This window comes from Notamacropus eugenii, chromosome 2, assembly GCF_028372415.1.
Source record: "Notamacropus eugenii isolate mMacEug1 chromosome 2, mMacEug1.pri_v2, whole genome shotgun sequence".
Lineage (NCBI taxonomy): Eukaryota > Metazoa > Chordata > Mammalia > Diprotodontia > Macropodidae > Notamacropus > Notamacropus eugenii.
The window spans coordinates 462061254-462077838 of record NC_092873.1 but is presented as its reverse complement, the minus strand read 5'-3'; the positions used below and the strand labels follow the sequence as shown (position 1 = coordinate 462077838).

The window sequence follows — 16585 nt, the reverse complement described above, 5'->3', positions numbered from 1 at the left end:
GAAACTACACCGATATGGTCTATATTGAATTGCCTCCCTTCCCAAAGGGAATGGTGGGGGAGGGAGGGATGGGGAGAAGTTGGAACTCAAAGTTTTAGGAACAACTGTTGAGTATTATTCTTGCAACTAAGAAATAGAAATACAAACTATGGGGTATAGAATGCTACCTTGCCCCACAGGACAAAAGAGAAGATAGGGATAAGGGAAGGGAGGGATGTTGGAAGAGAGGGCAGGTTGGTGATAGGGGCAATTAGAATGCTTGGTGTTTTGGGGTGGGGAGACGGCAGAATATTTGGAACTCAAGATTTTGTGGAAATGAATGTTGGAAAGTTAAATAAATAAATTAATTAAAAAAAAAAAGATTAACAAGTATCATCTTCCCTTATAGGGTGATAAAGTTTGCCCAAATTGAATAACAAGTTTTTCTTTTCCCCTGTTTACTTTTTTATGCCTCTCTTGAGACCTGTGTTTGAAGATTGAATTTTCTATTGAGTTCTGGCGTTTTTCTCAGGAAGGTCTGGAAATCCCTTTTTTTGTTGAATGTCCATCTCCTTGCCTGAAATATTATGCTGAACTTTGCTGGGTAATTCATCCTTGGTTTTTAGTCCCATCTCCTTTGCCTTACAGAATATCATATTCTAATTCCTTTGATCTTTTAATGTAGAAGCTACAAGGTCCTGTGTGATCCTGACTGTAGCTCCTTGATATTTGAATGGTTTCTTTCTGGCTGGCTGTAGTATTTTCTTCTTCACTTGATAGTTCTGGAATTTGGCAACAATATTTCTTGGTGTTTTTAGTTTGGGATCCCTTTCCAGAGGGGAATGATGGATTCTTTCGACGACTATTTTGCCCTCTGGAGCTAGCACTTCTGGGCAGTTTTCCTTGATGATTTCTTGGAAGATATTGTCCAGACTCTTTTGTTCATCATGGCTTTCTGGTAGGCCAGTAATTCTTAAATTTTCTCTCCTGGATCTATTTTCCAGGTCATTTGGTTTTCCAGTTAGATATTTTACATTATCTTCTGTCTCTTCATTCTTTAGATTTTGTTTGACTGATTCTTTTTTTTAATAGTTTTATTTATTTTTAGATTTTGACATTCATTTCCACAAAATTTTGAGTCCCAGTTTTTCTCCCCATCTCTCCCTTCCTCCCCACCCCATAACACCTTGCATTTCTGATTACCCCTTCCCTCAATGTGCCCTCCCTTCTATCACACCCCACCCTTCCCTTATCCCCATCTTCTCTTTTTTCTTATATGGCAAGATAAATTTCTATACTCCATTATACATATTTCTTATTTCCCATTTATATACAATAATAATTCTCAACATTTGTTTTTAATACTTTGAATTCCAACTTCTCTTCCTCCCTCCCTCCCCACCCATCCCTACTGAGAAGGCAAGCAATTCAATACAGGCTATATGTGTGTCATTTTGCAAAAGACTTCCTTAACAGTCATGTTGTATAAGACTAACTATATTGCCCTCCATCCTACCTTGTCACCTCGTTTTTTTTCTATTCTCTCATTTGACCTTGTCCTTTCCCAAAGTGTTTACTTCTAGTTACTCCCTTCTCCCATTTGCCCTCCCTTTTATCATCCCCCTCACCCCACTTGTCCCCTGCTCCCCTACTTTCCTGTAGTGTAAGATAGATTTTCATACCAAATTTAGTGAGCTTGTTATTCCTTTCTTAAGCCATATGTGAAGAATAAGCTTCACTTTTCCCCTCTCACCTTCTCCCTTTTCTCCTCCATTGAACAAGATTTTTCTTATCTCTTTTATGAGTGATAATCTTCCCCATTCCATTTCTCCCTTTCTCTTCCCAATATTTTCCTCTCTCACCCCATAATTTTATTTTTTTATGGATATCATCTCTTCTGATCCAACTCAAACTGTACTCCATGTTTGTGCGTGTATGTGTATAATCCCTCCACCTACCCACATACTGAGAAAAGTCTCAAGAGTTACAGATATTATCTTTCCATGTAGGAATGTAAACAGTTCAGCTTTAGAAAGTCCTTTATGATTTGTCTTTCTTATTTACCTTTTCATATTTCTCTTCATTCTTGTGTTTGAAAGTCAGATTTTCTGTTCAGTTTTGCTCTTTTCATCATGAATGCTTGAAAGTTCTTTATATTATAGAATGACCATTTTCCCCCTCAAGTATTATACTCAGTTTTGCTGGGTAGGTGATTCTTGGTTTTAATCTCAGTTTCTTTGACTTCTGGAATATCCTATTCCAAGCTCTTCGATCCCTTAATGCTGAAGCAGCCAGATCCTGTGTTTTCCTGATTGTATTTCCACAATACTTGAATTATTTCTTTCCAGCTGCTTGCAATATTTTCTCCTTGACCTGGGAACTCTGACATATGGCCACAGTATTCCTAGGAGTTTCTCTTTTTGGATCTCTTTCAGGAGGTGATCAGTGGATTCTTTCAATATTTATTTTGCCCTCTGGTTCTAAAATATCAGGGCACTTTTCCTTGATAATTTCATGAAAGATGTTTTTTTTTTTTTCATCATGGCTTTCAGGTAGGCCCATAATTTTTAAATTGTCTCTCCTGGATCTGTTTTCCAGGTCAGTTGTTTTTCCAATGAGATGTTTCACATTATTTTCTATTTTTTTCAATCTTTTGGTTTTGTTTTGTGACTTCTTGGTTTATCGTATAGTCATTTGCTTCCCTGAACTCTACTCTCATTTTGAAAGAACTGTTTTCTTCAGTGAGCTTTTGAACCTCCTTTTCCATTTGGCTGATTCTGCTTTTTAAAGCCTTCTTCTCCTCATGGATTTTTTTGGACCTCTTTTTCCAGTTGAGTTAGCCTTATTTTCCTCAGCATATTTTTGGTTTTCTTTTAGCAAGCTGCTGACTCACTTTTCAAGTTCTTCTATGCCCTGAGCCCATTTCATATTGATTTTGGAGGTACTGGAAGCAGAAGTCTTGACTTCCCCTGACTGTATGCATTGTTCTTCCTCATAAGAAAGGATGGAAGGAGATACCTGTTCACCAAGAAAGTAACCTTCTCCAGTCTTATTTTTTTCCCCCTTTTTTGGGCATTTTCCCAGCCAATTACTTGACTTCTGAATCCTTTGTCGAGAGGAGGGTCCTAGGGCTCCCTCTCCCAGAACTGTGCTCAGGACTGAGATTCAGATCAGTTGCTCAGTTCCCCCAGAGGCTTTAAGCTGAGCTTTTCAGACAATGGACCCAGGCTGCTTCTGCAGCCACTGTAGCTGCTGCTGTTGCCGCCACCGCCTCTGCTGCCATGTAGGGCTAGTGCTGGAGGGACTCTGCTCCCCTCTCGCCCAGCTGGGAAAGCCTTCCCATACTGGCCTTTGAAGCTTTCTTTGTTGCCTGTGGGTTGAGGGATCTGGGACTCTGCCTGCTGGGGATTCTGCCCTGGAGGCCTGTTTGGTCCTGTTCCTCCCTGTGCTGTGTGGCCTTGGCTGGGCTCCGCATCCTGTGGGATAGACCTTTCCTCTCAGCCTCCCAGGTTGCCTTTGCCTGAAAATCTCTTTCACTCTGTCATTCTGTGGCTTCTGCTGCTCTAGAATTTGTTGAGAGTCACTTTTTACAGGTATTTTGTGGGCTGTGGGGGAAGCGCTAGAGTAAATGCGTCTTTCTACTCCGCCATCTTCTGTTTGACTGGTTCTTGATGTCTCCAAGTCCTTAGTTTCTACTTGCCCAATTCTAATTTTTATCAAATTGTTTTCTTCAGTTAACTTTTGCATCTCCTTTTCCATCTGTCCAATTATTCCTTTTAAGGAACCATTTTCTCCATTTATTTTTTTGTACTTCCTTTTCCATTTGTCCAATTTTCCCGGTTAGGTTTTGTGCTTCTTTTTCCATTTTTTCAATTTTTCTTTTTAAAGAGTTGTTCTGTTCATAGAATTCTTTTTTCATACTTTTTAAATCATTGGCCTGTTTTTCTTCTATTTCCTTCTTCAGCTGTTCCAGGAGAGCTCCTTGTGCATGCAAGCAGTTCATAGTCCTGTTTGAAGTTTCAGGTGGGAGTACAGTCTCAATACTGACCTCTTTGGTAATTGTGTTTTGATCCTTGTCCCCATAGAAAGATTCTATAGTCTTTTTCTTTTTGCTTTGCTTCTTCTTTCTCATGATGATGATGCTTTGTGTGTTGTGGCCTCTGGTTCTTTCAGCTAGAAGATGGCGAGCCTGGTGTTGATCTGGCTAGTGTGAGAAAGCAAAAGGCAGGTGCCTTTTTTTCTTTTTGTTTTGTGTTTCCCTCTATTAGCCCTAGCTTTTTAAGTGTGGGGGAGGGGTGGTCTGGTCCTGGGAGATCTCCTCAGCTGAGCTAGAGCATAGACAAGCTCAGCGCTTGGTGATCCTGGCTGCTCTATTGTCTTCCTGTTTCCCCTGGAGTGCTGAGGCACACCTGGGTCCTAGTACAAAGCTCCACCCCTCTGGAGCTCTGACTTTCTGGGACAGCTCTGTTCCTCTGCCTCAGTAAGAGGAATATTATTTTTTTAAAATCAATTAATTTTATTTATTTTCAATGTTCTACAGTTACTAATATATAACTTGGATTATTATTTTTCCCTCCCTCCCCGAAATGGCATACAATTTTTATATAGATTCTACTCAAACATTCTTATTAAATACATTTTCACTATAGTCATTCTGTGTAGAAGAATTAAATTGAATGGGAGAAATCATATAACAAACCAAAACATAATACATACACACAAAAAATAATCTGCTACATTCTGTGATTGAATTCTATAGTTCGTCCTCTGAATGTGGAAGACATTTTGCCTTAGAAGATCATTGGGAATTTTTTTTTAAGTCCTTGCATTGCTATGAAGTTCCAAGTCTACCAGAAAAAACTTTTGCACACTGTGGTTGTTGCTATGCGCAAAGTTCTTCTGGTTCTGCTCCTTTTGCTCAGCTTCAGATCATATACGTCTTTCCAGGCTTCTCTGAGGTCTTAAGAGGAGTATTCTTTAGGGATTTTCCTAGCTTCAGATGCTATGAGACTGCCCCTTCTGTTGATCCCACTGATCCAGGATTTTTTTGGGGAAATATTTTATGGTTCTTTTGAGGTCAACAAGGGGAGGGAGAGAGAGTATTTACTGATCACTCTGCCATTTTGGCTCCTGGAAGTTCAAGTAGGTGACCTAGAGACATTTAATCTGTGGGTTGATACCTGGGGCTCACCGGTTGTCACTCATTTGGCTCTGCTAGTCTCCCACCCTAGGCTGCCTCTCCACTGTTCTACCATGCTCCCACTGCCTCAGGCCGCCCTGGGGCTTTCCTGCTCGGCCTTGCCCCACGGGAGGCACTGTGTAATATGCTGTGGGTTCTTCCACTCTGGCGGAACAGACCCTTCCCATTGACCTTCCAGTCTGTCCTGGTCTGTGAATCTGACACTGTCTCCTATTGGATTCTGTACCTCCAAAATTTGGTCAGATTCTTTTTAAAGGTATCCGAAGGAGTTTGTCTAAGGGCTTAGGTGAGTAGTTGCTTTCACTCTGCCATCTTGGCTCCGCCCCCCTCTTCTATTTGTACTTTTTAAGGAATTGTTTTCTTTAGTAAATTTTTTTTCCACTTTGTCAATTGTATTTTCAAAAGAATTGTTCAATTTTTCTTCTACCTCTGTAATTTGACTTTTAAAATCTTTCTTGAGCCCTTCCAAGAATGCTTTTTCGGCTTGAGACCTGTTCAAATTCCTTTTTGGAGTTTCAGATGTGAATTTAGTGTCAATGCTGTCCTCTTCTTAATTCATATTTTGATATTCCCAGTTCCCATCATAATAATCTATGATATTTGCTTTTCTAATTTGCTTTTTTCCCAATGTGATTGCTTTTTTCCTGGCTTTTAAAGTGGATCTCTGCTTTAGGGGTACAGGGGGCTCTGTCCTATGCTTCTTGTACTGAGTGCCAGGGGCCTGGTTATTGGTTTTATGTGATACGGCCTCTGATTCTGGTACCTGAAATCTGTATAATACTTCAGCTTACCTGGTGCTGTGATGGAGCTAGCTGATGTGTCCTGGGTCTAGGTGCAGTCTATGTGTTTCCCCAGGGGTTACACTGAAGCTTGAGGCATGAGGTGTGGAGGAGGAATGGTCTGGCTCCTTGAGGGTCTCCTCCTCCCCTTAGGGCTGCACTAGAGCACAGGTAGACTCAGCTGCTGGTGGATGCCCATCTGGCCTGCTGTCTGCTGATTCCCCTGGCTTTATGAAGTCACTGGGGTCCTGGTGTTGGCGCTTGTTGGCTGCACCACCACCCTGGGGCTCTGGGTCTCCCACTGATTGGCTGTGGTGGGGCTTGTTGCTGGCTTGCTGGGATGCCTCTCTGTATTTGTTGTCTTCAGCCATAGCAAGAGGTTAATTCCCCTCGCCTTTTGAGCTATAAGATTGCTGTGCCCTTTAGATTGGCTCCACTATTCCATGATTTTTCCTGGGGCAGTATTCTCTGGGTTTTTTAAGGTCAGCAAGGGGGTAGGGGGGAAGCACTGAGAGCACTTACAGTTTGCCATCTTGGCTCCTGGAAGTTTAAATCTCTTTTGTATTGTTTTAACTACCAAGAAAATTCTGGAATTTTTCCTTACTTCAGAAAAGATATTCACAGAAGAGCTTTTTGTGATTCTTCCCTCACCCTTTTGTTTAGCCTTCAGCTGATTGGCAACATAGTGACTTGCACCAGTGAGCCTAAAGCCGACAGTGACTTTTAAACTACTCAACCATACCTTATCTGTATTCTTGACAATACATTTGTGTCTGCTTCAGGATCCTGCATTTAGTGTTAATTTGGCTCTTGTTTTTTTCTGTTAAAGAGTGTGTGTGTGTGTGTGTGTGTGTGTGTGTGTGTGATATACACAATGTCTGCTAAGTTGAAACAATAACAGCTGGTTTGCAGCTGTAAATATTATTCTGGGAAGTCTTCTGTAAGTCAGCTAGTTGTACCAACAAAATAGGAAACTTTTTGAAAATACTTTTCCATGACTATTGTTAACTATTTAGAAGACCATGTACTCATCTAAACAGCTCATCATCACTTTATTTTCCATTAATATAATTTTATAGTGTTGTTTGTCATCTCCAAGTGGTGTCACTATAGAAAAGCTAGCTGCATCATTGGAGGGGGATTGTGTTGGTGAGAACAATGGTAAATGAGAGAGTCCTAGTTCAATACTGTCTTAAGTAATAACGTCCTACTTTTCTTAATTCAGGATAAGGAAAAACACATTGTCTGAAATTTTGTTTAAAAACAACAACAAAGAATAGTGATTGTTATTTAGTAGAGAATTAGAGTGTTTGTTGTCTTATTGGACACTCATGGAATTCCTCAGAATGAGAAACAACAGAGAAGCGTTTATTTGCTTGAGCAGCCAACACTTGAATGTAATTCTGAGACAGGAGTCCTTTCTCCCCTACTCAAGGAAATTAGAAATGTTTCATTGTGTAGGAGGTTTAAGAATAATTCCCCAAAGAATAAAAATTATTTGGCACTCTATGAATAAAGATTGAATTCTCATGGTTAATTTTTAGACTTTCTTGTCTATCCTCCATTTCCCCAGCTTGAGCTGCATCTTTCAGAGCAGGAAGTGTTGCTTAATTTTTTTTTGTGCTTTTCTGAACATCTGCCCTTTAATTTTTGTTCATGAAAGGAATGCTACATAGCCCAAAGCAAAAAAATATAGTGTAACGTTGAGAAATGAAATATTTTCTTGAGTGTGACTCCATATTTTGTGAATATGGAGTAAGAATTAAAAATGTTCTAGGTATTGAAACCCAATGTCTTGGGTTGCTTTGCTTTGTCCCTAAAGATAGAAGCAACATATTGGTTTGTTGTTGTTTGTGGTGTTGTTTTTGGCTTGTGACTCAGTAGCATTGTTTGTTGAAATTTTATGTCTTGTTTCAAATAAGTTGTTCAGGAAAAGTGCCTACCTTAGACTTTGTTCTCGTAGGGTAGTATAATGGGAAAAAACAATGGAGAACTGTTTTCTAATCCCAGCCTCCACCACTAACTAGCTATGTGACCTTGGTCAAATCATTTTCTCTCTTTGTACAGTCCAGAGGATATTATGATAGTTGCCTAGCATTCATTTTAACTTCTGAACTGCGTCTCTTTAAATTAGGACAGCATTTTATCTGGGACCAGACCATGTACATAAGAAATGAAGCACTTCATATGGTATAAAAAATGATACGTAACAGTATACAAGTTTAATTATTACTTGTAGAGGTAATAAGTTCTAACAGTGAATTTAGAAAGAAAAGAGAAGGATGTAGACAGAGTCTTAGGAAACACACTTAATTGGTAGGCATGATATGAATGAATGAGTCAGTTAATTTAAGAAAAGTCTATATTAAGTGGTTATATGCCAGTCAGTTCCTGCACTCAACAAGTTTACATTCTAATAGGTGTTGACCTCCAGTTTTAATTGTGAACCCCAAACCAGAGTTTGTTCTAAGAAAGAGACAAACGATTAGGTTGAACATTTTTATTTCTCTCAGACTGGCTTGACATGCATTGCATGGGAGTTCAGTCCAAAACTGGGTTCCTCCCTCAAGGGATCCATTTCAGAACTGGCTTGATTTGGGGGTATGGGGTTATATGTCTTTCAAAGAGTAGATATTCCCAAGGGATGCTAATCAACTCTGACTGGTTAGCACACTGGGACGTGAACTATATTAAAATGAGGTTTTGAGAGACTTAAGTCACTTAATCTTGTTGAACAGGAGCTGCTATCATCCCACAGTCCAGAGAGAGGAAATATCTGTTCTCTCTGACCAGCCTTCCCCACCCCATACCCCCCATTTCACCAGACCACTACCAGTCTTGGGCTGCCTAGGCAGAAGCATCTATCTCCACCCAACTAGCTTCCAGTGCAATCTTATTTTCAGTAATGTCCTTGTGAAGAACTTTAAAGCAAAAGGGGGCTTGGGGTGGGGGGATGGAGCTCTGAGTCTAGAAGATAATTTTTCACATAGGGAAAGACAAGTTATAGAGTTGGGGAAAGGGAAGTGGGAAGCAGCCTGATTTGAAAAAAGGCTAGAAGTGATAAGGCAAAGACTCTCCTATCTGAGCTCATAGTACTAGTGCTGGGTTCAGCTTTCAAAGGAAAGAGTATGTAGAAGCAATATGCTTTGGAAATATGCAGGAATAATCATAGATGAAAGTCTAGCAAAAGAGACTAAGAAATGTTCAGATAGATAGGAAGAGAATTAAGATAGAACAGATTTGTGAAAATTCAGAGAAAATAGAACACCCAGAAGGGAGCGGATGACAAGCAATATCAAATGCTGCAGAGAAATCAGGAAATATGTAGATTGGGAAAAGGTCATTAGACTTCTTAATAAATTACTAATAATTTTGGTGAGAGCAACTTCAGTGGGGAGAATTATAGGACAGTAGTGATTATGATGGGATTTAGTGAGGATTTTTTTTTTTTGAGATGGGAGGAGACATATGTATTTATAAACAACAGAGAAGGAACTAGTAGATGGAGAAAGACTGAAGATTAAAGAGAGAGGAGATGATGGAGGAGCCAGCAATCTATTGGAAGAGAGGATGGGACCAATGGTACATTTAGAGGGATTGGCCTTGATAAACAGAAAGGCCACCTCACCATCAGAGCCTAGGAAGAGGAGTGGTGGAGGATGATGTGAGAGGAATGCAAAATGGAGAAGAGTGAGAAAATTCAGCAAATGATTTATATTCAATGAAGTCTCAGACATAAAGGAGACACACTTGAGTGAGGAGAGAAGAGAATGTTTGGGACAGCTACTCTGGTGAATGGGATATGATTGTGTTGTTGCACTCTGAGGGTCCAGTTGGAATCGGCTAGCACAAAATTATAGTGGAGCATTCAGGATAGTTTTGATCTCTTCAGGGAAGGGACTGCATTTTGCCTCCTTTTTATATCCCCAGCACTTATCATAGTGTCTGGCACAGAGTAGGCACTTAATCAAAACTCTTTATCCTTCATTTTGAAGAGGACCAGTAACACCAGTGACTTGCACCTGAATTGGATTTAAGTGAGGCAGAATTGCACAGTATAGTACAATACTCTCACACTCTGAGAGTCATTGAAGTCACATGGCAAGATAAAAATTAGTTCTACTGGCCTGGGGATTCAGTGGATGACCTTGATGTCTTTGATGTTGGACCAAGCTCTAAGTGCTCCACAGTGCCTGCTTTAGTCACTTTCGTGGCCTTTGGAAAAGTATTTTCTCATTTGTCCATTCTGCCAGAGAATTCTTAAATGTTTGGGGTAGACATCCCCCTAACTCACCAACAGATTTGAGGCCTTTCTGTTACCCTCAGCCTAGTTTAGCTCACCTGCTGAGAAGGTATGTGGAGTATTCAGAGAGAACTAGCAGCTGTGGAGTGAGGGCTTGCCTAGTCTTTTTCAGGGCTGCTAATCCATCCACCTTTGGTGTTCAGCATTCACCCAGCTCTCACCTGTAGTTCCAAGAAGTTGTTCATGTGTAACCAACATATACCCAGTAAAAAAAAAAAAAAAAAAAAAAGGTACTTAAATGTTCATTGATTGATTTTTGTGATTTCTTCTAGATTAGGCCTGCAGTGTTTTAGTAGGAGCAAATAAGGCAGATTGGTTGCAGTAATCCAGCGTTGGGGTTTAGTAAGGTATTAGCAACAATAACACAAGTATTACAATAACAATAATAACACAAGAACTACAAGCAGTAGTTCTCTATTGTCTATTGGGTCCAAACTTCTTACCTTGGTATACAAAGCCATCCATAATAGGACTTTTTACCTACACAGCCCTATTGTTAATATTCTTTAATACATTTCCTCTGTTCTAGTCAGGCATACCTTCCCATTCATACCATGTTCTTTTTTACCCCCTTGTCTTTTTTCATGATATTACTCTGGGTACCAGAAAATTTCTTTGCTCTCCATCTGCCTAAATCCAACTCATCCTTCAAGGTCCTGCTCATATCTTGCCTCTTCCGTGAGGTTTTCCTTTTTGATTGTGCCTTTCGCTGATCCTACTCTCTCCTACGTATTCCTTCCACCTATACAGCTTATGCAACATAATTCAGGACTTAAAGTTATCATGTTTTCTATTGTTTATTATTATTTTTTGAGTTTAGTCATATCTCATACTTCTTTTTATTACTTCTGAACCTTTTTTTAACCTAGAGAAAGGTCAGAGTGCATATAGTAGGTGATGGATAAGTGCTTGTTGGTTGATCATCATTTTTACTCATATATTCATGGTAGATGGAATAAATGGTAAGCTAAGAGGCAGTCTCTTAGTTGAAGATTCCAATTTACTTATTTATATCAGAATGGAGTTTGAAGTCCATATTAGTTAAAAGTTAGTAGTACAATACAGACATTTGAGCTTCTGTTCCCTAGTTTTTGTGTTAGCATCATCAAGAGGGGTACAGTGAATAGAGCTGACCTCAAAGCCAGCATGGCCTGGTTTCACGTACTGGCGTTGTGACTCTGGGCAAGTCCCCTGACCTCCCAGTGTCTAACTAGGCAGCTCTACAACTACAAGGAGTAAAGAAGGTGCCAGTTTACCCTGGCAGAGCAGGTTTCCTCACTTGTGCGTTCCTTCTACCGGTGGAATCTTAGGTCCTGGCCCTGCCGTCATTTTCCCTTGAGATTCTGCCAGCTTTAATGGCTCATGTTCAAGTATAGTGTGTGGTTGCTGCTGTCAGCCATATTAGTTTGACTTTTCCTTTTTTGGATGGATAAATCATGGATTTATTATTCGTGAAATAGGATATGGAAATTTATGTCCTTTAAGGTAAACAGGGATATTTTTTAATGAGAAAAGTCTCCTGGAACAGTTTCTTCCATGTAGTTGCATGTACCCCTGAAATCTTCACAGGAACATATAGAACTATTTTCCTCAGAAAATGTTGGGATTTTTGTTCATTTGGTCATTGTGTTCAGCAGAAAGTTCATTGAGTTGCTTCATTTTTGAACACTGTCCAAATGGCATTGATTGTTGTTATTATTACTCTGGGCATTAGGGAAAGGGAACTTAAGGAAGACACTGCGTTCCTTTCACTGTCGTCTGGTACTACTTTTATGTCAGGTCTGGACAGAATCAGAGGGAATGAAGATTGGGGTATATTCTTTCTGTAATTTGAATTTAAGGTTGTGTAGCCCTAACATTTTAGAAGGAAATAAATATTCCATAGAGTTTAAATAAGTCTATAGTTCTCATATGATTTTCCTTTAACTGGATAAATGTGACAGGCAGTTACTTCATAGTCTTGCAGAAAGCTGGAAGAAACTTAAGAGACCAAGTTCAACCCTGTCATTTTACAGATGAGGAAACTGCAACCTTGAGGGGTTGAGTGATTTTACCAAGGTCATATAAAGAGCTATCAGTAAGGAAAAATTTGAACCCACATCTTTTGACTCCAGAGCCAGTTAGTTTTCTATTACTGTACTGCCTCAAAGCCCAGTTGGTGGCTTTAGGGAAAAGGCTGTTCATTTTCACTGTCATAAGTGATAGAGTTGATGTTTTTTAAAGATGATCCTTTCCTCTTTTGTGGTTTTGCTCTTAAATCCTCTTGGCCTCATTTTACTCCATCTGTAAAGTGAGAATGGACTAGATACATTTTAATTTAACAAAGATATATTCAGTGCCTACTGTGTGCCTGGAACTTCTAGTTGTTGGGGAGAGAAGGACAAAAATGAATGAGCCCTTGGTCTCATGGGACTGGAATTCCTGCAAGGGGATGGGGATTGGATGTGCCAACAGGCAAACATAAGTATGCACAAAATGATTTGAAGAGATTTCATGACAGAGCACTCCTAGCTGGGGAGAATCAGGCAGTACCTTAGGTTGAGAGGTGTAACCTGAACTGTGGTTTGAAGGAAGCAAGGATTTGTGTGTGGTAGAATTGGGGAAAAGGCATATTGAAGATAGAAGACTATTTATGCAGAGATCTAGAAGCAAAGGATAAAATGCCAGGAACCAAGGAAGAGTGGGGCCGGTTTGCATGGAATGGAGAGATCATTCAGGAGAGTTAGGTAGAATAAAACTGAGAAAGTAGGTGGGAGCCAAATTGTGAATGGCTCTCAGTATCAGTCTGAAGAGTTCCTGTTTTATTCAGACTACTAGTACATTCATTGAACACTTGAGCTGGAGAATGACATAATCATGCCCATACTTTAGGAATATCCAGTTTGGATCATGGTTTGGAGAAGGAACAGTGGGGCAAGAAAACAGGAAGACTAATTAATGGGCACTTGCAGTAGTCCAGGGGTGTACTTGTAAAGGCCTGAATGAAGGTGGAGACTGTATAGAGAGAAGGGGATGAATGTGAGGAATATTGTGGAGATGATCACTAGACTCAGTCAATCAGCAGCCAAACTTCTGTAAGCATATAATCTGTACTGGGAACTACTAGGCATAAGAGATACAAGCACAAAGAAGTTTTTCTCCTCAAAAAGCTTACATTTTATTGGGGAGATAACATGTATACATGCAAATATATGCAAAAATTCCACAAAATAAATGCAAAGTTTTAGTGAGTACATATCAGTAATTGGGGGGATTCAGAAAGACTTTATGGAGGAGGTACCATTTGACCTCAGCTTTGAAGGAAACTGAATTCTAAGAGGAAGAGGTAAGGAGAATATGCATTACAAAGCATGAGGCTTTGTAAAGGCTTGGAGATGGGGCTGAAGGGTCATGTGTAAGGAATGGCAAAAATGCTGATTTCACTGCTCCAAAGAGCAAATGACAGGGAGGAAGGTATGCTATAAACCTAGAAAGTTAGCTTAGAGCCAGGTTGTGAAAGGTTTTAAGATGCCAAATAGAAGAGTGCATATTTGAGCAAAAAGGTACTAAGGAGCCACTAGATTTGAGCAGCCCAGTAACATGGTAACCAACACTGTGCTTTAGGACCATCACTTTGGCAACTCTGTGGAGGTCAGCTATATGAGACCACTTAGATGGGGCAGTGAAAAGAGTATCAAATTTGAATTCAGAACATTTAGATTAAATCTTGTCTTAAATATTAGATCCGGGAATACTTCACCTGGTGTTCTTGAACTTGTTTTAAAAAATATTTTGATAACTATATTTCCATATAACTGGTTCTTTTTGTAACTTTGTCTAGTTTATTTTGTGCATTTAAAAACATTATTCTGAGAAGAGACTCATAGGTTTCATCAGACTTATCAATGGGGTCCATGTACAGAAAAGATTAGGAATCACTGGTTTAGTTGATCGGCAAGATCTCTTCCAGTTCTAAATATATATTATGCTTCAGCTACGTTATGGGTAAATTGGGTTTTTGTGTGCCAGTCTGGCAACTATTTTATAATTTTTTAATTTGGTAAATGTGTTGAATGCCCAAAAACTAAGTTAAGAAATAAGTTTTTAAAATATAATCTGTTTATAAATTAAAGACTACCTGTATGTTAATTTGAGCCAGCATATTGTAAATCAAATTTATTTTGGTTTTTTTGCTTTGAGAGCAAAACTTCCCATCCTATATTTCCCTTATTAACCTTGGTGTGTTTGAATCTATAGGAAAAGCCTTTGACATCACATATGTGCGCCTGAAGTTTCACACCAGTCGCCCTGAGAGCTTTGCTATCTACAAGCGTACCCAGGAAGATGGGCCCTGGATTCCATATCAGTACTACAGTGGCTCCTGTGAGAATACCTACTTGAAGCCCAACCGTGGTTTCATCAGGACAGGCGGGGATGAACAGCAGGCGTTGTGCACTGAGGAGTTCAGTGACATTTCTCCTCTCACTGGAGGCAATGTGGCCTTTTCAACACTGGAAGGAAGGCCAAGTGCCTACAATTTTGACTATAGCCCTGTGTTGCAGGTAGGGGTTAGCTTGGAGAGGGAAGTATTTATAGAGACTTCAGTGGATTAAATACCTAGAGGACAGTCAGCTGTATTTTGTGCTTAATCCCTGTATGCATTATAAAGTTAAAGCAAAATTATTTTTGTTTTTACTGTTCAGCTAAATTTTATAAACTTGTTTACTTTTTCTTTACAAACTACTTGAAAATATATTCCAAGAAATGAATTCAGTAATTATTTCTTAAATTGAGTAGTTTTAATATTAACCTCCATAGTTGAGACAGGAAACTTGTGCTTCTGACCTTTGAAGGGAATATTAAGGTTTGACCTTCTTAGTTTATTAGCCATATTTCCTTTTCCTCTTTGACATTTCATGTGAAGTCAGTCTTATTTTAAATATTAAAAGGGTAACTAAGATAAAATCCAGGCAAGTTTCAGTGTGTGTGATTAATTCTCTTATAAGTCTGTTTACTTTGAATCTTCCATGAAAATATTGTAAAATGACAAATGTGAAAACTCAGTACACAAATTGATTTCCCAATGTATATTCTTTTTCTTATCATGTGGGTGATCTTTTATGGACAGATTACTAGTACAGTGAGAAGAAAAAAAGTAATTAATTCTCAGTTGCATAGGAGAGAGCCCCTCCTTTGAATTACTTTTCTAAGAAGAGATATCTAGTCAAAGTAATTTTACATATATGTTTGGTAAACATACAAATAATATATCAGCATCTGAAAGGAGAGTTGTGTGGCTGCACCATGACCTAAATTTATATAAATGTGATAGAAGTTTTTCTTTGTAGGGAATAAGGAATGAAAAGTTAAAAGTTATTACTGTTTTGTACCTTTTGGGACCTCTCCTGATAAACTATATGAGTACAACAACTAATTTTGTTTCATAACTCTACCTGCACATTACCTACTTGTGTTTTTATATTATGGAATCATTATGTACTGATTGGTTGGCCACCTCGATACTTACGTAACTGTATTTTGACTAGAGATTAATGGAAAAATGAGAGAATCTTACTGGCAGTTAGGGTTGGAAGGCAATTGGCTTCATTTGGCCAAAGGTTATGTGACAATACAGCAGGGTCAGGCAGGGTATGTTAATTTTCAGAGGCAAGGGAAAAATTGGAAGTAGTTTTGTCAGTGTTACATTAACATTATGAAGGGTTATCGTATGTTTTGTCTTTCTTTGCCTTTACTCTTTAAGTGCCTCCTTATCTTGGCTTGTAGACATCTAGTTTTTGAAATTTCTGTTCTAAATCTTCCCTTTACAACTGTGTGGTCTGTGAATGAATGCATAAGATATTACTCTGATTGACTTTCTCTCTCTAGCTCACTTCTGTTTGTATTTCTTTATGAATGTATTTGCTTGTTTTTATTGTGGAGTAATAAAAACATAAGGTGAATAGCTTTGCTCAGAACTCCGTTCCTGTGAATATTCTCAGATCTGATGTTAGTCTCTCCTCCCCCATCCCCCCCCTAAAAAAAGATAGGAAGCATTTGACGTTGTGAAAGAAGTGAAACATGGAAGGTGGAATAGGCTTCAGTAGGTGGAAAAAGAGAAAACTAGGGACTAGATTGTGCATAAATTCATTTCATCTATCAAACAAATATTTAAGAGACTTTTGTGAAGCAAAAGTATGTAGGTAAGTATGTAGGTCTTCGCTGGGTGGAACATCAGTGGCTACCTTCGGTGGTAGTATGAACAACAGTCACACATTATAGACAGCAACAGTCAGATTTCTATTTGCTTCCTGGGAGGGAACTTCCAAAGTGATGAAATTACAAACA

General features: G+C 39.1%; 1 protein-coding gene across 1 annotated transcript in view; it reads left to right on the top strand.

Moving 5' to 3' along the window:
- Nucleotides 1–16585, top strand: part of LAMC1 (laminin subunit gamma 1) — a 144431-nt gene that overhangs the window by 78407 nt on the left and 49439 nt on the right. Inside the window, exon 2 of the mRNA XM_072648436.1 lies at nucleotides 14498–14802. Within this exon, the coding sequence (XP_072504537.1) occupies nucleotides 14498–14802 (305 nt within the window). The remainder of the gene's footprint in view (nucleotides 1–14497; nucleotides 14803–16585) is intronic.